This window comes from Cydia fagiglandana, chromosome 14 (genome assembly GCF_963556715.1).
Source record: "Cydia fagiglandana chromosome 14, ilCydFagi1.1, whole genome shotgun sequence".
Classification (NCBI taxonomy): domain Eukaryota; kingdom Metazoa; phylum Arthropoda; class Insecta; order Lepidoptera; family Tortricidae; genus Cydia; species Cydia fagiglandana.
Window position 1 is genome coordinate 15,489,072 of NC_085945.1, and position 25,156 is coordinate 15,514,227.

At 38.7% G+C, this 25,156-nt stretch overlaps 1 protein-coding gene across 1 annotated transcript in view; it reads right to left on the reverse strand.

The window, feature by feature from the left end:
* Window positions 1-25,156, reverse strand: part of LOC134670947 (E3 ubiquitin-protein ligase goliath-like) — a 146,576-nt gene that overhangs the window by 60,175 nt on the left and 61,245 nt on the right. Inside the window, 1 exon segment of the mRNA XM_063528781.1 lies at window positions 12,778-13,213. Coding sequence (XP_063384851.1) covers window positions 12,778-12,972 — 195 coding nt within the window. The 5' untranslated portion in view covers window positions 12,973-13,213.

Consider the following 25,156-nt stretch of genomic DNA (forward strand, 5'->3'; position numbering starts at 1 on the left):
TATTGAAGACGATATCGTGCGAAACGCAGATATTCCAAAGGGTCTAGCCGTGTTTGTATGGGGCATCGGCCCCAGAAGCCAAATTGATTGCCGTTTTGCCAATTTATTAGGCCAGATGTAAGATGCTATTTCACCAAAAAAATAACCCTAAAATGCTGCAAGTTTTTGAGAAAATTAAAAAAAAAGAAAATTGGTTTTCATTTTTTTTTATCTAAACTACCGAACCGATTTTTTTGTAACTTATACACATTATGTAAGTAATCTAGATGAATTATTTTAAAAAAAATGGAGTTTCAAATATCATTATAACTAGTAATATTTTCACTTTTAATTTTTAAAAATTTTTTTTTTATATTTCCGAAATAGGGACACCCACCAATTTTGGGTATTATATGTATAAATTAATGTTCTATAACATATATTTTTTTCAAAAATATTCATTTGGCTCAACAGGGTAAAAATACCGTATGTATGTATGTAATGTATGAACAGACACAACCGGGAGAACTCCCGGTCCCATATCGACCACCGCGCCGCTCTGTACGAATTTGAATTTCGAACGTAACAAATTGCTAAAATGGACTATAATATAGTCTATAATAGCCGCATACAGCCAATAATAATAATATTATTATTATGCTGTATGCGGCTTGGTTGTCGTCGCGTCACGAAATTAAAAAACCGGCCAAGTGCGATTAGGACTCGCGTTTCTAGGGTTCCGTACATAAGTCCGACTCACGCTTCACTGCACATTTCTAATAGGTTTTCCTGTCATCTATAGGTAAAGAACTATTTTGAATATTTTTTTCAAAATTTTAGACCCAGTAGTTTCGGAATTAAAGGGGGGGAATGGTCATTTTTTGGCTATTTTCTTAAATAACTTCGAACCTATGTATTTTAAAATTATATAAAAATATGTCCATCTTTGGGTCACGAATTTACATATGTGTACCAAATTTCGACTTAATTGGTCCAGTAGTTTCCGAGAAAATAGGCCGTGACAGACGGACAGACAGACAGACGCACGAGTGATCCTATAAGAGCTTATGTTTTCCTCTAAGGCCTGAGTTACACTTGTAAGTTTTACTTACGTAAGTAGGGACACGGCTATACTACAGAATGAGAGATGAATATCGTTATCTCATTCTAACAAATAGCTTTGTCCCTACTTACGTAAGTAAAACTTACAAGTGTAACCCAGGCCTAAGGACAGCGGGCTTTTTTCTATATAATCAATCGCATACTCTCGAAGGCGTTTGCAGATATTGCTAAGAACGTATAGTTAGACTGTAAGTCTGCAGCGATGTTGCATGATAGCCCACGCAGTGCAAGTGTCATTTTAAACGTCAAACTTCTATGAAATTATGACGTATACTTAACACTTACACTGCGTGGGCTATCAAATCCGCTGCAGACTTTGTTTGGTGCGACTTTAATAATGTAACGATCTTGGAGATTTTGAAAATATTTTGTGTATAATCTCCTTTTTTTCCATTGCAAGATCAATATCAACGCAGCTCATATTAAAACGGAACTTTTTAGTGAGCCGCGTTTCCCGCCTTTTTATTTTTTAATTTCGTGACGCGACGACAAGCAAGCCGCATACAGCCAATAATAATATAGTCCATTTTAGCAATTTGTTACGTTCGAAATTCAAATTCGTACAGAGCGGCGCGGTGGTCGATATGGGACCGGGAGTTCTCCCGGTTGTGTCTGTTCATACATTACATACATACATACGGTATTTTTACCCTGTTGAGCCAAATGAATATTTTTGAAAAAAATATATGTTATAGAACATTAATTTATACATATAATACCCAAAATTGGTGGGTGTCCCTATTTCGGAATAATAAAAAAAAAAAATTTGAAAAATTAAAAGTGAAAATATTACTAGTTATAATGATATTTGAAACTCCATTTTTTTTTAATAATTCATCTAGATTACTTACATAATGTGTATAAGTTACAAAAAAATCGGTTCGGTAGTTTATATAAAAAAAAATGAAAACCAAATTTCTTTTTTTTTAATTTTCTCAAAAACCTGCAGCATTTTAGGGTTATTTTTTGGTGAAATAGAATCTTACATCTGGCCTAATAAATTGGCAAAACGGCAATCAATTTGGCTTCTGGGGCCGATGCCCCATACAAACACGGCTAGACCCTTTCAGCTCAATCGGAAACCGGGAAGTCTCGGTAAATTCCGGTCAAATCTACCCTACATTCGATTACAAACAGAAACCGGATCGGGTGAATGTAAAATTGTAAACAAAAGCTTTCAATTAAGCTCTCGACATAGCGACGTTGTCAAATCTGTAAATTTTGAAGTGCATTAAGTGCCAGTTGCACCAACCACACTTGACAGACTGATGAACGCAACGTCACTCAGCAGTGAACTATGAAACTTCCCAAACAATATTTAGCGAAAGCTTTGACAGGCGGTTTGGTGCAACTGATCCTAAATCTTGGGCCAACGACTGATCCAGTCTGGACACATTACGGCTATATCACGATCTTCAATAAAAACCACTCGAATCCTCGTACGGCGTGCAAATGTCAATTGCAAATTGCATGTCAACTTGGTTCATGTGGCAAACAGACCGGATCACAACATGGCAATCATTCATTATGTCATGCAACGTTGACAATCAGATCAACGCCACGAGCCCTGTTTGTGTCGCTTTCTGTGAAAAGGGACCTTAGTACACATTGCAACAAGGAGCAAGGGACCTTTAATGGATATTGGTTTCGATCTTGCTGGTGCTTGCGTCCTTTTAGGTATTTGTGCATTAACAAAACCAAAATGCTTGCAGATTTATGGACACTTAGTATTACTAATACCTATAGTAATCAATAAGAAACATGTAGAAGGTTCTCTAGATCTAGAACACCAACTGACCATACTAGGAGTTTATACTAGTACCTACATAAAGTACCTAATAACAACTCAAGAAATGCCACGCTTTTGTCAGACAGCAAATAAAGACTGGCGTTTGGCGTTATTCATAGACGCTTGTCAAATCTATTAGCACGCCCTACTTGACAATCGTTAGTCCTTGTTCATCATTTTGACATTTGTGTTTGTTAGAAAGGGACAACATTTAACAGAGGTTTGCTAAGGTTTATGAATAGGGGTACGGCTGTAATGTCGACTGTACACACTCGTCACGAGCCTCTCGCCTAGGGCCTCGGTGCCGCTCCGATCTAGATCGAAGAAGCGCGAGACGATACGAGTAAGCGAGAAGAGAAGGGAGTAGTATGTACACACTCGTTCTCGGCCTGTCTCAGGTCTCTCGACGAGTGTGTACAAGCCCGCATTAAGATTGTAAAGCACTGACCTTGATGTCATTGATCCGGTACAGATGATGTAACAAGCTTTTATGAAGGTGCAATCGGGTGTAACAATCATCGGGTTCATGAGATACAACCTGGTGACAGACAGACAGGCGGACGGATAGACAGACGGACAGGCGGAGTCTTAGTAATAGGGTCCCGTTTTTACCCTTTGGGTACGGAACCCTAAAACGAACTGTCATAGGGAACATCATTCGACTATTCGTATAGTCAAGTTTAATTGTATCTTCCATACAGGGTAAGTACAATGGTGTACTAATAAGATAGGTCTTTGTGCACTAACTATGCACTAGCATGCATTGAATGTTCAAGCGTTGTCACAATGTTGATGACATGGATGAGTCACGGTCGCACTGGTAGACATGTAAGATGCATTCACATTGCCAACTGACTTTGAAAAGCCACAAATACACATGACACATGACAAAACAATAAAGCTTCAGACTCCTCCGAGACAAAATTTCGTTTTCAATATCTGGGAGACATACAAAAACTCAAAAATGCGCGTTTTCCCAGAGATAGGACCTAGCTAGATCGATTTTTGGCCCCCTAAAATACCCATATAGCAAATTTCATCGAAATCGTTCGAGCCGTTTCCGAGATCCCCGAAAGAATTGTTCGATTAAAGGTATATCTTACATTACATAGAGGCAGATAACGAAATTGCGGCTTCGAGGTTCGCGCTAGGCCATTTTGTAGATGTAGGGCCTTTGTTTTTGCCATTTTGGGTACAAACACTCGTTACTGTCCATCGGTGGACCTTTAAATTACAAAAGGCATAATGTCCATCGATGGGCAGTTAACAGTGTGGACTATGTATGTATGTGTGTGTGTGTATGTGATACAGAAGCCGGGTTCTCTGCTTTGACTTGGTAAGTGCGAGTATGTTGTACTGTACTTATTATACAATGTTTCTTTTAAATAGAAATTATTTACGACATATTAAAAAAAAACGGCAAACCAGTTTTGTAAGGTATGTAAGAGTAAATGTTTTAAAAAAGATATAATGTCACAGAGACTAATAACATATTTATGTTTTTCTCAAGTTAAAAATACCACTGATTAGTCAACAAGACGCTACTGGCACACTGACGCTAATAATACTAATAATAAAGTGATTCAATTTGCTGTTAAACTCACACATCTATTTCAGTACTATTACGTAAATATATCACTACTCCCCCGCCGCGTCTGTCTTTTTGTATGTTTGGTCGCGATAAACTAAAAAACTACTGAACGGATTTTCATGCGGTTTTCACCTATCAATAGAGTGATTCTTCAGGAAGGTCTAGGTGTATAATTTGATTAATTTGCGAACCCGTGCGAATCCGGGCGGGTTATAAACTTATAAATGAATCCCTATTTCCCTTGGTCACGGCATCACGCGTGAACGGCTGGACTAATTTCGATGATTCTTTTTGTGTTGTGTTTGTTATTGTCAGGAGAAGTTTCTTATGAAAGAAAAATATTAGATAGTGAATACATCTAGGTTGGAGAAACCAGATTCGCCGGGTCATCTAGTCATAACTACTTATAACTATAAATATCATAAGAAAAAAAATTCGATGTTCCACTACAAAAGGTACCTTATGGCGGCTGGCGCTTACGTCGCAAAGCGCCGTAATAATATTGGAGCGACGTTAATAATAGCGTAAGCACCAACCGCCATAAGGTACCTTTACCTATGGGACGTCACAAATAATTTCGTTGGTCAGATATTACCTTCGGCATATAACTTTTTTTTAAACAAACTGTTAATTTCAACTAAACGCATGTGCAATAGGCGGCTTAACACGCATAAACACAATAAAATTATTAAAAGTGGAACAATAGACGGCGATAACGACTGTTTACGATTCGACGAGTGTGTGCGATACAACATTAGTTGTTTGTAAAAACCGGAATCGAAACACCAAACAGCATACAACTTCATATTGGTCTAGGAATTTACTTCTGGGGGTCAATCGGAACATACACTTTGATATACAAATTGATACCTAAACGATGCAATTTAGTTATCATTCGCGCGTGCATTTCGCGCGTCATTTTTAACCGACTTCCATTTCATAGAAGGAGGAGGTTCTGTATTCGGTTGTGGCTATTTTTTTTTTTTCTATGTACGTTCACCGATTACTCCGAGACCCGTAGTCCGATTTGAGTAATTCTTTTTTTGTTTGAAAGGAGCTACCTCCGAGTTGGTCCCATTTTAATTTGGTTCTGTTCTGATGATGGTATCCATGAGGAATTGAGGGAACTCCTCAATTTTTAAAGGCACATGCATGGCGATTTGGGTGTTTTCTTAAGCAACTCGAGCATTTTCTTCCGAAAATCACCACTTTGATGAAGTAGACCTGATGATGATGATTGTTTTGATGATAATGATGATGATTTTTTAAATGTAGTATGTTCAGCGATTACTCCGACACCTGTGATCCGATTTGAGTAATTCTTTTTTTGTTTGGAAGGAGTTGCCTCCAAGATGTTTCCGTATTATTTTTGGTTCTGGTCTGATGATGGAATCCATGAGGAATTGAGGGAACTCCTCAGTTTTTAAAGGCACGTGTAAAGTGATTTCGGTGTTTTCTAATGTAACTCGAGCATTTGCTTCCGAACACCGCCAATTTGATGTAGTGCAAGTGTAGCCTTACCACGAGTTTGACATTGACATATAGTGACGCTAACGTATTCGTAACTTACTTTTTATGCATCTCGCTCGCACTAATATGCCAGTACGAGCGAGATGCAAAGAAAGTAAGTACACACACGCTAGCGAATTAATCAATGTCAAACTCTTGGTAAGCTGGTAAGGCTACTGATCGGGGGTTAGGGTTAGGAGTTAAGGGGTCGGGGATTAAGGGGTCGGGTAATGGTGGTTGATGGGCTGCTGGTTCAGGGCCGACTGGTACATGAATCAAGGGTTGATGCGCTGAGAGGTAGAGTGATCGGGGGGGTTGAGGGATTGGGTCAGTGGCGGGGCGGAGGATGGATTTAGTGAAGTGGCAGGAATTATAATTTCCCAGACGGACTCGAGAAAATTCCTGATTACATATTTATTAACCGACTTCCATTTCATAGAAGGAGGAGGTTCTGTATTCGGTTGTGGCTATTTTTTTTTTCTATGTACGTTCACCGATTACTCCGACATCCGTAGTCCGATTTGAGTAATTCTTTTTTTGTTTGAAAGGAGCTACCTCCGAGTTGGTCCCATTTTAATTTGGTTCTGTTCTGATGATGGTATCCATGAGGAATTGAGGGAACTCCTCAATTTTTAAAGGCACATGCATGGCGATTTGGGTGTTTTCTTAAGCAACTCGAGCATTTTCTTCCGAAAATCACCACTTTGATGAAGTAGACCTGATGATGATGATTGTTTTGATGATAATGATGATTTTTTAAATGTAGTATGTTCAGCGATTACTCCGGCACCTGTGATCCGATTTGAGTAATTCTTTTTTTGTTTGGAAGGAGTTGCCTCCAAGATGTTTCCGTATTATTTTTGGTTCTGGTCTGATGATGGAATCCATGAGGAATTACATATTTATTAAAGTAATAGGTACACGAATTTAGTGTTAAACATGATCTTGTTTTTCATTCATGCGTCGCGCTGAAAACTAAAAATTGAAAAATAAAAACTTTTTACAAAAAAAAGCAAACCGACTTCAAAAAGGATGAAATAAAATATTATCCTTTTTTAAGTCTATGCGTTACCAACTGATATGTTTGAAGTCGGTGCCAAGCCAAGTAGTAACAATACCAGTCAAAAATAATCAGCTTTGTGGCTATACATCCCATTAGAACTGTACTAATAACTATTATAAATGTGTAAGTAATTCTGTCTGCCTCTTCGTCGCCTTTTCATGGCTAAACAACTGAACCGCTTTAGGTGAAATTTGGGAAGAAGGTCAATTCCTTGAATTGTTTTATATTTTGAAACGTAGTCCTCTGGATAAGGGACGGGAAATAACTGTCCCAATCCCACACTTGCGTGCTACAGACTGTTCGAGCATTAGTAAGAAATGCTCTTTAAAAAATATGATGGATTTACACTAATGTGCCGACAAAGATGGTAAGGTACGGACTGCGCCAAGAAGGTTTGATCATGTGTTCTGAGGTGTGTTCTTAGGTCCAGTCGACGTCAATGATATGTTTACACTTTTGCACCTTACTCCTTTGTAATAAGGCGAAAAGTGTAAACATATTTTTAACGTCGACTATACCTACAGAAAGTTCGTTCATTGTCGTGGTATAAGGCAATCCTTATCGAATCGCCCCAAAATCATGGTATGCTTCAAAATTTGGCTTGGCACCGACTTCAAACATATCAGTTGGTAACGCATAGACTTAAAAAAGGATAATATTTTATTTCATCCTTTTTGAAGTCGGTTTGCTTTTTTTTGTAAAAAGTTTTTTTCGTACATGTATACACGGTGGCCAAAAATTGTGCATTCCAATACTGGCAACGGCCAGGGAGGTTTTGGGATTATACTTACTGAGCAACTTTTACTATGGGACCAATCCAGAAATCGCGAAGGTGATATAATCTTGGTACAGTCGCCATCAGATATATCGGAGCGGCCAAGGTGTTTGCAATATCTGAACACGAACTCCCTGACGCCTAACGCCCTGACAATAGAGGAGTGTTCAGATATTTGTGAGCACCTTGACCGCTCCGATATATCTGATGGCGACTGTAATCTAATGTTTAATTTGTCTTTGGTTTTTATTTGTAGTTTTTATGTTGTTTTCTTGTATTCTTATTTTGTAGTTTCACAGTCCTTCTTCATTGAACGAAACTAAGAAAAAACAATCTGCACATGAGTAGATACTTATTCTCGGTTTCGTTAAACATATAAATCTTCACTCCGCACTTCAAAATAGCGAGACTAATTTTACGAAATTTTGGAGCTCGTGGCCTTGACAGGTCGAAAGGAAAAAAATCACAAAAATACCCTCATAAATAACCTCACGTAGGTTATGGGGTAGCCAAAAACCTCACCAAATATCACCAAGGGGGAGAGGGATCGAAAAGTAGCCGTAAACACCTCGCGTGATTTGTGCACAACCCCTTAGCTGTTTGCGGTTTTTAGGGTTCCGTACCCAACGGGTAAAACGGGACCCTATTACTAAGACTTCGCTGTCCGTCTGTCACCAGGCTGTATCTCACGAACCGTGATAGCTAGACAGTTGAAATTTTCACAGATGATGTATGTATATCTGTTGCCGCTATAACAACAAATACCAAAAACACAATAAAATAAAGATTTAAATGGGGCTCCCATACAACAAACGTGATTTATGACCAAAGTTAAGCAACGTCGGGAGTGGTCAGTACTCGGATGAGTAACCGTTTTTTTTTTTTTGCTTTTTTTCTTTTTTTTTGCATTATGGTACGGAACCCTTCGTGCGCGAGTCCGACTCGCACTTGCCCGGTTTTTTATTCAACATTGCTGGCCAGTAGGTAAGTAACGTCTTATAAATCTTAAAAATGCTGTTAACTAATATTGAAATAAACCAACCAATATTTGAATACAATGGAACAGCGCGCTGAATAATAACAAGGTAAGTTTTCGCATATTTTAAGGGCGTATAAAACAAAAGTTCGTCTAAAACTAACCTTGAAGTTCGTTGACACGGAAAATATGTAAAAGCGTGAAAATTCTATAACTATTTGCGACTTGCGAAAAGGCACCTTAACGTCTAGATATAAGGTTATTTTTGCTACCTTTTCTAATCACTCGGGAACTGCATGAATAGAAATAGAAGTCAGGCGGCATAGTGAATGGAATGTTACTACCCATTGTAAATGTGTCCCTGAAGTTGTCAACACATGGATTCCTCGCATTACTTAGATACCTAGCTGAAAACGGCCGGCAAAGAATGTGTTATACTTCATACCGTCGCGTCGCATCTTCCTAGCCTACGTAAGTACGTAGGTACTGCAGGGTATATTATTATTTTATAATACGTAATAGCTTGTAGTGATCATCTCATACAGGCAGCATAGGTACCACATATTTTAGCAGGTTAGAGCACCACACTAAGTTTTGTCAGAAATATGATGGATAGGTTGGTATATTAATATACCTACGTACATCGTAGAAAATTACTTCAGAACAGCAATGCAATACAGCTGTATTACCCACACACCTTCCGTAACCTAATTAACTCTTATGGTGTAAGTGAATTCTATTTAAAGAGCTGTTTTACGTTCTATTATAGCACCGATTAGACGCGCCCGCCTTCCCTTCACTTCCCGAATGTAACTTCAAACCAGAGGGCCTACCGCGAACGTTCGACGTGTTGCCTCTTTACCGCACTTGTAAATTCGTACGTAAATGTGACAGGGAGGTAAGACGTCGAACGTGGTTCACGGTAGGCCCTCGGTAGAATAAGAAATTAAATTAATTTGGTATGTTTAGGTAATTGATTGGTTCCGTCTTACTGACGCTTAAGCTTTTAATTAAATGTGATTAATCGTGTTTCGCGGCTTTTCATATTAAATACCTGCCTTTTGCAAAACCGTTTTCAGTTTCTTTTTTATATCAATCACTTTTAAATGGATAAACGACAGGACGGAAATGGTCGTGCACGCAAAAGGACCTCAAGTGGTGCCAACCCTAATAATTGCTCGCAGCAATGCTGAGCCGGAAGGAGCCGAATTTTCCCGAAAGGAGGAGTGTCTCCCCACTGGCTTAAGGCCTGTGCACACCGGCTTGCGTGTGCGTGCGCTAAAATGTTGGACCGCACACGTCACGCAAGCGGTGTGCCGTCTCTCATAAGGATCTGTGTACTACAACGCGCACGTGCACGTGAACACGCAGCCGGTGTGCACAGGCCTTTAGGCGGATTTTAGTTTAGTTCCCGAATGGTGCTGACAACTCGTAACTTGTAAGTTGTTGCTATGTCGATAAGGCTTGAAAATTAATTACTTATTCGATATCATTTACGTACACTTGTTTTATAGTTTTGCGTTACGGTAGAGTAGTCGATTAGACACGTCAAACTGACGTGCTTTGGTGATAAATAAGAGTATTGCGTAAGGATTTCCAAACGTTATACGAATCATTAATTTCTTGAATTCCTTGAATTAATTTTCGTAAAAACTTTGGTTTAGATTATTATACCTTCTCTGTATGGTCACGTGCAATTATATGTTACTCTTCCAAGGCCCCAAAAATATGTGTCTTATAAATAAAATAAATAAATAAATAAATATTATAGGACATTCTTACACAGATTGACTAAGTCCCACAGTAAGCTCAAGGCTTGTGTTGTGTTGTCTTATGGTTCTACAAATTAAATAAGATAGAATAAAATATTTAAAATATTCTAAATTATAGATAAGTTAGTTTATTTTTATTTTTAATATTTGTATCTACATTACATATAAATAAATATACTATACTGTATAGTATGGAGTGTACCACATTAATGATTTCAATATAAATACCTATATCGAAATCATAAAAAATTCAATCTCATCAATATGATATTAACTTACATGACATAGGTACACGTATAATTTATAGGTACACACATTTTGACTGAAATACACTATTTATAGCCTAAAACACCTTAGCAACATAAACGCATGTTACAATGTAACTGCCTTTCACTAATAAGGACTATTTTGTAAGTGACCTACATACACAGGCTAGTATTAATGAAGTGCCCTTTGCAACACGACCAAGTTATCATATGCACGTGGAAAACCTCGGAATTAAAGCAGCCACGTACAGAAATATCAAGAAACGTCTTACAGTAGCGACGCATGTACCTGCACTGATAAGTTTGCTTTATGCTGTGTAAGATACAGATACTTCACACGAGTGTAAAGAAAAAATGCATATTTTATTAAACTTTGAGTCTTAAAGTCTTAAAAACATAATTAATGAGAACCACTAGCTTCTGCCCGCGACTTATACACATAGACATACTAAACATATAATCAGTATTTCTAATAGGATTAGCTGCTTCCATAGTAACTTCTAATTCCCCTTTTTGCCCCCTTAAGGGATGAAAACGAATCCGTTATAAAAACGAATATAGGTATGTCCTTTCCCTGAACTCAAGTCTCTATATAAAAACCCATCCTAATAGGTTCAAGGGTTAAAGCGTGAAGACTTAAAGAGGTAACAGACAGATAGTCACTTTTGCATTTATAAAATTATTACTAAACACGATAAATTAGTATATTCTACTTCGACTCGACTTGTGTCTATTCTCATATCCACTATTTACAATCCCTGCACCAAACTAACTGTCCCTGTTTAGCCCAATGGTTGACTGGTAGAGAATGCCTCAAGGTGTTAAGTCCGCCAATTGTACTCTTTTTTCTAAATTTGTGCAATAAACTTTAAATAAATAATAAATCATTTAGTACATATAATTAGTATGGAATATGGATATGCTACCGATCATATAAAAAATGAAACCTAATATAACCTACAATTGACAACAGCCGTACTATGATAACAGCCGTACTAACTAAGATAGCATAGACCCAACTGAAAATGTATGTTTGAATAACAAATACGAGTAAAACAACAACGTACCAACTGTACAAATAATTGAAATAATACTAAGTCACAAAGTACATTTTCACATGCAAATCGCTCGACTAAAACGTCTCCAAAAGAGTTATTAGTATTAGCAAACGAGCACTAATTTTACACAAAGTATAAGCACTATTTATGTAGCAAATACTGGAATTACAAGAGTAATTATCGCTTTTGTTTGACTAATGCTTAGTGTCTTAGTCTAAATACTAAATAATTTGATTTCGTTCAGTAGGTTTTTGTAAACAACGTTACGAGAATAACAACTGATGGGGAAAGAAATACGAACAGAGATATGACTTTATAATTGTTTTGGTAATTTTGTAAAATTAGATAAGGGAATTTTGCTTTTGACCCCCCCCCCCTCCCTAAAATCATCCAAAAATCATGCTTCGAATGACCCCGTTTCCTCCTAGATCATGCTACCGTCATCCGATGTCCAGACCCCCCCCCCCCCCCCCGGTAATTTGAAATGACGTAATTTATAAATAGCACCTAAGTACTCGTATCATCTTCAAACGTCTTGTAAAGTAAGGTTTTCGTAAATAGGGACGCAATTCTTATTTATGTATATTTAGGCATTGGAGTCTAAGGTTAAAATTGGTCGGGATATTCGGGTCCGCCCTGTGCAATATAGTCAGCCTATTTAAGTTCCACTGCTGGGTACAGGCCTCATCTCACTCATGTGCGAGGTTGTTTGGGCCATAGTCCCCAGTCTCTACGCTGCCAAGGCGAGCCGGGGCCTTCACATACACCTTTGAATTTCTTCGCAGATGTAGGTTTCCTCACGATGTATTCCTTCAACGAAAAGCTAGTGTAAATGTAGTGTTATAAACGTTACAATACTTAAAATTAAATGTCTTACCTCAGAAGTCTCCGAGTACTGTTCCCCGTGTTCATCCTTATACGATATATTGATGTTAGCCTGCGTAAACGTGTCACTAGTGAACCGGTCGTCCCCCGGGCCGTACCGGACCGACTCCAGTTCCGTGCCGGGCGTATGGCACCCGACGACTGCCAACCACCCCAGCGCTGCTAACCGCGACCACAATACACGCATTTTAACACTATCACGTCACATTAACACTACACGTCTCACTGTACTGAAAGCACCGACGCGAATGATATCTTATATCTTTGCTATCGGTCAGCGAAAACTTTATCTCTTATCACTTCACTTTCTTCGCTCTAATTCCTTAGGTTTTCGTCATGAACTCTCTAGCGGTTGTTTCATGTTCTGTATAACGAAGTCGACTGCTGCATTCTGCACCATAACCGACGAGAAACTTGACTGCGGATGCCTGAAACAATAGAACGGTTACGTCAGGATTGCTTGTAATTTATTTACACGGTCACGCCGGTAATTATAACTATAAGCTAGCTAATTCGTTAACAGATTCCCGCGCCTGTGAACTAGTATCCAGTTTGTCTAGAACTGGAGATCAGTAACAAGTATAAGAGATCGGAAACCCTAGTTACATTGGTTAGTACATTAGCGCGAGGAGATTATAGGTAAAAGATCCAACTTAGATCAAAGTCTGTTAGGCATTGACACGGCCTTTGTAAGATGAAACTAAGTGTTATGTTTCATAAGGAATGATAATAATAACAATACGAGGATCATTTGAATATCGATAGTTCGATTGTCGAGATTGAGAAATTGAGAACATTATTGAAGCACAGTCCTTTGAAAGACGAAACTAAGTGTTACGTTTCATAAGGAAGGCAATACGACGCATCATTTGAATACTGGTTACAGTGTTGTTATGCTAATGAATACCTAGCCCTATTGTAGATGATAAGTATTTTGTAAATTGGATTACACTATGAAATTAGATAGAATCTTGTCTTCAATTTTATTCTTCATTAGTCTGCATGTTCTGTGGAATTTTTAAGTAGTAGGTATGTACCATTCCGTTCAATCGATGCATATTTTTACTGATGTATGTCATGTAAAGTGTCATTCTAGGGAATTTGCTAACTATGTAAACAAACCGCCATATTGAAATTGTCAAATTTTGATTATCTCCCTATACGCTAAAAAATCGCTTGTCCGAAGCGCTCATATTGCTGGAGTCAGACTGTGAAAAGTCTGTAGCGATTTTGATAGCCCACGCAGTGCAAGTGTCATTTTAAAAGTCAAACTTCAGATGCTATTAAATTATTACGTATAAATAACACTTACACTGCGTGGGCTATCAAATCCGCTGTAGACTTTTCTTGGTGCGACTCTATGGTAGTATACGATTTACAAATATGCTCGAGTAAAACCCACCGTACTTTCGACGATTTACAACGGGCTACGTAAACAATGTGTTCAATCTAAAAGGTCAGTAGCGCGAGACTTGTGACCGATAAGTGAACCATAAAACGATAAACCGCTGGTGTCAAGTCTACACAGTTTCTTAATATCTAACCTGATTGATAATAGTTATCTTATAGGTAAATCTTAACCACGAACGTAGCGCGAGCAAAAGAACCTTAACATTATTTTGCTTTGATAATCCGATAATTAATTTATATATGTATAGCAGAGATGGGCATTTCGTAATTGATTCCTGATTCCACGATTACTCGAAATTACTTTGTAATCTGATTACCGATTCCCAGATTACTTTGTAATCTATAATACCGAATTACTAAGTACAATTCCATTTGAGGAATCAGGAATCAGTTTTTCTAATATTACAATTCCTAGTAATTGGAATCATTGTCGATTCCTCATTACAGGAATGCATTACTTGATTCCTTTCAGATTACATTTTGTACTTCTACTATCAAAAGTACATTTCGATAGTAGATATGTATAGATGTTGTGAATGTTGGCTTACTAGATATAGATGCACCTTATTTGAATCAGGTGAGCAGATTTCGAAAATGATGACAGTTTTGGAATCCAACATGTCTGCCGTGCAGTTTGACATAAAAGTCGTCATGGGTGTCGTTTTATAGGTTTCAGGGAGTGCCAGTTTTGAAAATAATGACAATTTTGGAATCCGACATGTCTGCCGTGCACTTTGACATAAAAGTCGTCATGGGTGTCGTTTTATAGGTTTCAGGGAGTGCAAAATGCGAAAATGATGACAGTTTTGGAATCCGACATGTCTGCCGTGCACTTTGACATAAAAGTCGTCATGGGTGTCGTTTTATAGGTTTCAGGGAGTGCCGGTTTTGAAAATAATGACAGTTTTGGAATCCGACATGTCTGCCGTGCACTTTGACATAAAAGTCGTCATGGGTGTCGTTTTATAGGTATCAGGGAGTGCCGGTTTCGGAAATAATGACAATTTTGGAATCCGACATGTCTGCCGTGCACTTTCACATAAAAGTCGTCATGGGTGTCGTTTTATAGGTTTCAGGGAGTGCCGGTTTTGAAAATAATGACAGTTTTGGAATCCGACATGTCTGCCGTGCACTTTGACATAAAAGTCGTCATGGGTGTCGTTTTATAGGTATCAGGGAGTGCCGGTTTCGGAAATAATGACAATTTTGGAATCCGACATGTCTGCCGTGCACTTTGACATAAAAGTCGTCATGGGTGTCGTTTTATAGGTTTCAGGGAGTGCCACTTTCGAAAATGATGACAGTTTTGGAATCCGACATGTCTGCCATGCACTTTGACATAAAAGTCGTCACGGGTGTCGTTTTATAGGTTTCAGGGAGTGCATAATGCGAAAATGATGACAGTTTTGGAATCCGACATGTCTGCCGTGCACTTTGACATAAAAGTCGTCATGGGTGTCGTTTTATAGGTTTCAGGGAGTGCCAGTTTCGAAAATGATGACAGTTTTGGAATCCGACATGTCTGCCGTGCACTTTGACATAAAAGTCGTAATGGGTGTCGTTTTATAGGTTTCAGGGAGTGCCGGTTTCGAAAATAATGACAGTTTTGGAATCCGACATGTCTGCCGCGCACTTTGACATAAAAGTCGTCATGGGTGTCGTTTTATAGGTTTCAGGGAGTGCCGGTTTCGAAAATAATGACAATTTTGGAATCCGACATGTCTGCCGTGCACTTTGACATAAAAGTCGTCATGGGTGTCGTTTTATAGGTTTCAGGGAGTGCCACTTTCGAAAATGATGACAGTTTTGGAATCCGACATGTCTGCCGTGCACTTTGACATAAAAGTCGTCATGGGTGTCGTTTTATAGGTTTCAGGGAGTGCCACTTTCGAAAATGATGACAGTTTTGGAATCCGACATGTCTGCCGTGCACTTTGACATAAAAGTCGTCACGGGTGTCGTTTTATAGGTTTCAGGGAGTGCCGGTTTCGAAAATGATGACAGTTTTGGAATCCGACATGTCTGCCGTACACTTTGACATAAAAGTCGTCATGGGTGTCGTTTCATAGGTTTCAGGGAGTTCCGGTTTCGACATGTTTTGGATTCCAAAACTGTCATCATTTTCGAATTCTGCACTCCCTGAAACCTATAAAACGACACCCATGACGACTTTTATGTCAAAGTGCACGGCAGACATGTCGGATTCCAAAACTGTCATCATTTTCGCATTATGCACTCCCTGAAACCTATAAAACGACACCCATGACGACTTTTATGTCAAAGTGCACGGCAGACATGTCGGATTCCAAAATTGTCATTATTTTCGAAACCGGCACTCCCTGAAACCTATAAAACGACACCCATGACGACTTTTATGTCAAAGTGCACGGCAGACATGTCGGATTCCAAAACAGTCATTATTTTCGAAACCGTCACTCCCTGAAACCTATAAAACGACACCCATGACGACTTTTATGTCAAAGTGCATGGCAGACATGTCGGATTCCAAAACTGTCATCATTTTCGAAAGTGGCACTCCCTGAAACCTATAAAACGACACCCATGACGACTTTTATGTCAAAGTGCACGGCAGACATGTCGGATTCCAAAACTGTCATCATTTTCGAAACCGGCACTCCCTGAAACCTATAAAACGACACCCATGATGACTTTTATGTCAAAGTGCACGGCAGACATGTCGGATTCCAAAACTGTCATCATTTTCGAAACCGGCACTCCCTGAAACCTATAAAACGATACCCATGACGACTTTTATGTCAAAGGGCACGGCAGACATGTCGGATTCCAAAACTGTCATTATTTTCGAAACCGGCACTCCCTGAAACCTATAAAACGACACCCATGACGACTTTTATGTCAAAGTGCACGGCAGACATGTCGAATTCCAAAACTGTCATTATTTTCGAAACCGGCACTCCCTGAAACCTATAAAACGACACCCATGACGACTTTTATGTCAAAGTGCACGGCAGACATGTCGGATTCCAAAACTGTCATCATTTTCGAATTCTGCACTCCCTGAAACCTATAAAACGATACCCATGACGACTTTTATGTCAAAGTGCACGGCAGACATGTCGGATTCCAAAACTGTCATTATTTTCGAAACCGGCACTCCCTGAAACCTATAAAACGACACCCATGACGACTTTTATGTCAAAGTGCACGGCAGACATGTCGGATTCCAAAACTGTCATCATTTTCGAAATCTGCGCCCCCGAAAACTTATATGATACAGTTTCACACAAAAAGTGTATTTATGGCTGGGAGAAGAACGATCAAAAGTATTTTGACACCGAGTAATGTAATTTAGTCTGAACAATATTACGTAATCAGATTACTGGAGTAATTGATTACGAAGGAATCAGGATTACACTTGTACTTAGATATATTCAATTCCAAAGGAATCAAGTACGCAAGTAATCAGCGGATTTGATTCCAGTAATTTCGATTACCAAAGGAATCGATTACTAAGGAATCATGATTACTGTAATGTAATGTGTAATTTAATTCCAAAAGGAATTGATTACGCCCAACTCTGATGTATAGGTACATTACGGTGTTCGGTTTTAATCAATATGGATTTCCGCAATATAATTGAACTTTTATTAAATTCATATTCTAGCAATTTCGATCCTGCACCACGCTTCTCATCGGTGCTTCTTTCATACCTTCTGTGGGAAGGTATGAGATGCCTTCCCATCCCTTTTGGGGATTTTAGGCGGTCCCAAACCGCCGCCCATATGACTACGGCGGGTCTGTTTAGTGCCCTTATTCTAAGGGCGGGGGCTTTTTGGCTGTGACTGGCCATGTGAGTTGACCTGTCATGGCTTTGTCGTATGTCTTCGTTGGCCTGTTTGCGGCTTTGTGGTTTGCGGGGCCGTCAGCTGTAGTCCGTTTGCGCCAATGCTCTGGGGAGCTGGCGCACTTGGATATCTAGTTACTCGTATTTATAGCATTTATCTGATAAAACTGTCTGGTCCTATTTAATATGTGTAATATGGCAGGGGCACGGCCGTTCAACCGAATAAAACACCACGATATAATACTACTTTTAAGTACGAGTATTAGAACAAATTAAATTATTTTCAGAAAATATTTTATATTGTTTTTATTTCAAGTAGACACACAACTATATAAATACAAATAAGAACAGAAATTTACAAACTTATAACTAGGTAAATATAAAATTTAAGGGTATTACATGCTATTAGGCCATAGGTACCCGGCTAAATGTACCTAGCACGCTGCTGGCGTTTCCCCTTTGCACGGCTAGCGAAATACGCTGGAATCGCTGGATTAAAAATGCGCCAGACCTGGGGTCGCCGCTTTTCTCTCGTAGGCGTAGACCTAATTTTCTAATATTTTTTTTAGCATAACTATATACATTATAAACTGAAATTAATGTCGTATACTATATGCACCTGCCGCGATAGCAGAGGACGCTGGGTCGATTTCAGCCTGGGGCACTGGAGGCCTTGGTCACTTTTTCTTAGTACAGTCGCCATCAGATATATCGGAGCGGCCAAGGTGTTCACAATATCTGAACAAGCACTCTAACGCTTTGTCAATAGAGGCGTGTATAGATATTTGTGACCACCTTGGCCGCTCCGATATATCTGATGGCGACTGTACTATGACATTTATTTCAGTTCACTACAATATAATGGCGAAATCGTCGTAAATACACGCGACGTATCGAAATTAATTCTCAGCGATAAGAAATACATTAGATTAACTACTCGGTAAACAATGTAATAAATGTAACGGCTTGACCTGATGATTTATTGTCGATTGTCTCTTTTACACTAACGTATAAAAGAGATATGCTAGTAAGAGATGCAACGTTTTACGTCGGCGATAAACGATTTGGGGTCGAGCGATTTTTCCTTAATATGAACTATTAGTAAACAAATAGTATGACGGATACCTATTTAGGTTAATTTGTACAAGTGTTCGACGAATTTGCTGGTCGTTTTCGAGAACGCGGTGTATTGGATTAATTACACACCTAGTGCGGTAAAGTAAATATTGTCTCGTATTGTGGCATCAGACAGGTATACGTACAGTCTAGAATAGGGTTGCCAAGCGTACTATATTATATAGTATTGTACTATATTTTGGCTCTCTGTACTATATATTTTTGGAAAAATATATAGTACGCTAAAATACTATATTTCCGATTAAACGTATGTCACACTCATGTTTAGTATTTTATCTAAAAGTACTATATTTTTTTTTAAATGTACTATATTTTTGATGCCTTATTCTGGAAAATACTATATTCCACCAAAAACAAGTTGGCAACCCTAGTCTAGAAGTATGATTTCTACGCCAGTTCGCACCTTGTCACAGTGAACCTTTATATGAATGCTGCTAGCCGGTAGGGATCTCATATTGAGTAAAACACATAAATTACAATCCTAGACAGTAACTGACTCGCAGTAAACGAATTGTACTACCTTGCAGTAGGTAAACTAATTGTGTTTTTGTTTGAGAAGACGAAACAAAATAACAACTACATAGTGGCTCTGTGAGTTCGCGAAGATAACTTTAAATTGAATAAATGTATGGCTCCGCCATTTTGAAAATTGTCCACAAAAAAAAACGAAACAAAATAACAACTACATAGTGGCTCTGTGAGTTCGCGAAGATAACTTTAAATTGAATAAATGTATGGCTCCGCCATTTTGAAAATTGTCCACAAAAAAAAACTATGTATTATTAAAACCTGCTCACAAAATTTCATGAGATCATCCGTATCCAGGCATAAGAAAGCATTTTTCCTAAGCTGAAACGTAGATATCGCTAACGCTCGATCAATTAATGTACATATGTATGTACTGCAAGGCAGGGAAAACGGAAAGTAACACATTTTCAAACATTGCTGATATGAGAAAACCTATTGGATAAGTGTAATGGGGGCCTAAATAAAACAGTTTAAAAGAAGGTCAAGTATGATGACCTCGACCCTTATTTGCGTAAACCTTCGTGACCAGACGCCATTAATCCCTTTGGGATTCCAGCTTAGCCTAGTTTCTAGAAAAGTAGCGTTCGTAATGAAAGCTCTCAGTAAATATGAAAATAAAATGTGACGGTTAATAGAAAAAAAAAAAAATATTATATTCTGTTTTAGTAGGTATTTGTTGTTATAGCGGCAACAGAAATACATCATCTGTGAAAATTTCAACTACCTAGCTATCACGGTTTATGAGATACAGCCTGGTAAGAGACAGACAGACTGACAGCAGAGTTTTAGTAATAATAGGGTCCCGTTTTTACCCTTGGTTACGGAACCCTAAAAAGATAGTTACGAGTATTTATTTACATTTTTGGTTGCTATATGGCGCTATAATTAAATACACATAGAAAACCTCTACAACCAGTATATTTACCTACAAAACGGGGTTTACAATATAAATAAAATATTGATTATTAACAACCGACAACAAACTAACGTACATATTTAAACAGATATTTGAAATGCAATTTTCAATAGCCTAAATATAGGATTTAGATATAAATTAAGTCCTTAAGATACCTACTGACAGACAACGAATTTAAATTCAACCCGTAAGAAAATTGGGTTGAAAGATAGACGCGGAGTCAGGTCTTTTTTTCAACCCAATTTTCTTAGGGGTTGAATTTAATTTCGTTGTCTGTCAGTAATTTATAATAATCCAATTTTCTCAGCGGTTGAATTTCATTTTATTATAAATCAAAATAAATTAAACGTATGCACATATACGGTGAGTTATTCGTCTAGCAAGCATTTTTACTCCGGTCAATCAGACTCAGATTGTGTGGGCAAGACTTACGTCAAAGCGCTAAGTGAAATCACACGAAATACTAGTTTCATCTGATTTTCCCAAGAACCAATTTACATTTGTTTGGACAAGTGTCTACCAGTTTAAATAAAATCGAAAATTGGCTGCATTACATATCACCTTCCTGTTTTAGATACAGAGACGTACTTGTTTTTTTTTTAGATGAGTATAATAATGACTGATCAGTGTCGCGGCCTGAAAATGACTCCGGGAGCCAACTTCAATCGCAGGCCAGTAATCTAGACCTCACAACTGACTTAACTCTGTGCACTCATTCACATTAATTTATAATTACCTATACGAGCGTTGCATTATGTACGCGGCATCGCAATATAATACACTCGGTAGAGACACACTAAAAAAAACTAAAGGCCGTCGAACCCACTCACATGCTTTATACAACTCTAGTTGCAAGCTGTCACCCTTATTTTCACATAATAATAGAGGTCACTGAAAAATATCAATCATTGTGAGTGGTTAAAGATGTCCTGTTCTGCAGGAAAACAAGAAGATTCGAGAAGAATGGTGTGGGAATGCCGCCGGGACAGTAACCTGCAGCTCCAACTCCAGGGAATTGGGCTGAATGAACGCGATACGCGATCGACAGCCCGCCTGCTTCCGGCCGGGCGTCCTCACACTACATCTAACTACGTCGAATGCCGCTCATAGTTAATATTCATGACGCGTATCAATCGAGTAGAGTTATAACTATTACAGTGACACATCTAACCCACGTATTGATTACATTACAATGGAATCTCTTTATCATCACTAGATCATTAACTGGAGTGGCCTACTATCAAGAAAGATGAATGACAGGTGCATTGCCCCGGTAATATAACCTATATTTAGGGAAAAATCGTTATGTGACTAAATTCATATAACCAAAGAGGGCTATATTTTATGGCTCGACTACATGATGGGCCAGCGCCGGCCACTCCAAGGGACATAGCCATGCGGTAGAATAAGATAGCAATATTACTTGCTCCCTCTAACGCATAAATGCGTCCCTTGGAGTGGCCGGCGCTGGCCCATCGTGTAGAGGACACATTAGTCAAATTTAAAATATTGTATAAATAAAAAAAAAACCGGGCAAGTGCGAGTCGGACTCGCGCACGAAGCAAAAAAAAAAAACAAAAAAAAGCATGTATGTATGGGATTGTATGGGAGCCCCATTTAAATCTTTATTTTATTCTGTTTTTAGTATTTGTTGTTATAGCGGCAACAGAAATACATCATCTGTGAAAATTTCAACTGTCTAGCTATCACGGTTCGTGAGATACAGCCTGGTGACAGACGGACGGACGGACGGACGGACGGACGGACAGCGAAGTCTTATAGTAATAGGATCCCGTTTTACCCTTTGGGTACGGAACCCTAAAAATACCAAAGGAATCTCGGGATCTTGCTCTATTACTCTAATTAAGCGTACTTAATTACAGTGATTATTAGAGATAGTTCCTCGAAATTTACGACATAGATTTTCGCGGTTAATAGACCTTGACACGCTGCACGCAGTATATTCTCTAATGACGTATGTATTCTTAGAAAACTTACAGCATCTGGTTGCACTTAGGCAGGTATTAACAAACCGCATTTGACTTTTTAATATTATTTGTGATTCTTTGAAATTCCGCTGCTTTCTGGTTAGAATCAGGCGCAGTTGCGCCAGCCCCAAGCCTTTCCTGTCTGCTTTCCGGCATTTAAAAGTTTGCTGATCCCTGCACTCGATCGCACAAGTCAAACGCCGACAATATACCTTGATAAAACATTGCCAACCAATCCAACAATTGTGACGTTATCTATGAAAAGGGACCTTATTGTCGATGGCGCTTACGCCGCACAGCGTCGCGCGGCATTGTATTTATATCGGAGCATCGTTAAAATAATGACGTAAGCGCCATCGACAATAAGGTCCCTTTTCATAGATAATGCCCCAATTCACTGACACGTCCAAGTGTGTATTTGCTTGAATGGCTGCATTGACTTCGTAAGAGATACTTCACGAATATTTTGGCAAATACGTCCTTGTGGGTGTTGCGGTGTTTCATTCACTTAAACTATACTCTGTATCTTTAGGTATTTAAATAAAAGTAAACAAAATCTACCCTCAAATGGCTCGTTAAGCCAGTTGAGGGTAGATGAAAACATTACTCGAACAAATAATGTAGGTCAAAGTCAGATCGCTCAGTGACTGATCCATCCGTTTTTGTAATTGGTCGGTTGAACAATAAATGTTAACTACCCGAAAATTTACAAGTATAGTATGTTTACTTTTATTTAAAAAACCTAAGGATACAGACTATAATACGGATAACCGCCGTTTTGTGAGATAAACGATTTCCTTAAACGTCTTAACAATAGCATTCATTGTAGATTTAAATATGTAGGAAATTCGGCACCCAGTTCGTGAAGGCGGAGCGACTTCCTACTTACGTAACAATAGTAAATTACTCTTATTTGTTCAAGATTTGGGTATCTCGTGATATCAGGGGCCTTTATGATTCATAGGTGAGTAGGATCTAAAAGTCCAACGTTTCTTAAATAGGTAATCTATATGACTTGTGTATTTAAATATGCGACGTCCCACGGGTTAAGGTACGTTATGGCGCGAGGTTGGCGCTTACGCTATTATTAACGCTGCTCCAGTAGTATTGCGGCGCTATACGACGTAAGCATCAGCCGCCATAAGGTACCTTTTTCCGTGGGACGTCACATATGTATTTTTAGGCGTTTTCTTGCGTGGTTGAAGAAAAAGGAACTGTATAGGTAATATAGGTATAGCGTTAAGCGTATAAGCTATTATTGTATAATTTGTCCACGTTCGAGTATAAAATACAGAAGCACTCTGGTCATTGGTGGACCTTATGTTATTGCAATAAAGTTTACGATCTGTCAGTTAACATTGTGGACGATGGTGTATCATTTCGATAAACGGGGGGAATCTCAGCATGTAGTCTAGTCAAGCGTGGCTCACTCCGCGATTTCGTCGTTTTGCTACAGGTAGCTAAAAGTACATGCGTTCGACCCCAATTTTGGGGTTTGCCGTAAGCCGCGCGTGGCGCTGTCGCCACCTAGCGGCCATATCTGTGCTGATCGTGACAGACGCATTTTGTTGGAGAGTGAGTCTTCTGTACTTAGTACTATTATTTATTCTGTGGTCTAGTCAGGGCCATATACGGCGACAATGCTATCTGCTATATTCCATGTCATAATCCCTTATTCTTCTTTATTTATTCTACAAATAAACCTACCTAGTAGCCTACTACCTACCTAATACCTACCTGCCGGAAATGTTAGTTAACACTGTGTAAATTTGTACGATGGTGTATCATTTCGATCAACCGGGTAGAATCAGTATGTTTGTCAATTCATGGCTTTGACCGTGGGTGGGTTCTGTAGTCATAAGGCGAGGTTGAACGATATCTGCTACATTTCATATCAAAATCCCTTCTTCCTTATTTATTTTACAGAAAACTATCTTCCGGAAATGTTTGATATCGTAATGTTTTCATACGAAGGAATTAAGTAACAAATATATATTCGTTACGTATTTAACGATTATTTTTATGTCCTTAGGCAGTCGTAACTTCATTCTGCTACCGTAGTATTATTTCGGGTTTGTTTTACGACTCTCTTTTGTTTGGTACTTTTATGACCCGTTAGTTTTAACAGTAGGTATCCATTGTATTACGTGAGGAGATTTAAAATTAAAATTTTAATGATACACAGCATAGGAAATACAGTACAACTGACCTAAATAGGACCCAAGCAGGCGTGGCTCACTCCGCGATTTCGTCGCTTTGCTACAGGTAGCTAAAAGTACATCCGTTCGACCCCAATTTTGGGGTTTGCATTGCGCGTGACGCTGTCGCCACCTAGCGGCCATATCTGTGCTGATCGTGACAGACGCATTTTGTTAGAGAGTGAGTCTTCTGTACTTAGTACTATTATTTATTCAGTGACCTAAGTTAGAGTTAAACCTAAGTTTTGGAAATAATTATTTTTACCTACTTAATACTTTGGTTTTGGGTTTACAAATGGATAATATTTTATGTAGGTACATAATCTCTTCCAACGCTTCATAACTGTTTTAAAACCAAAATAAACTAA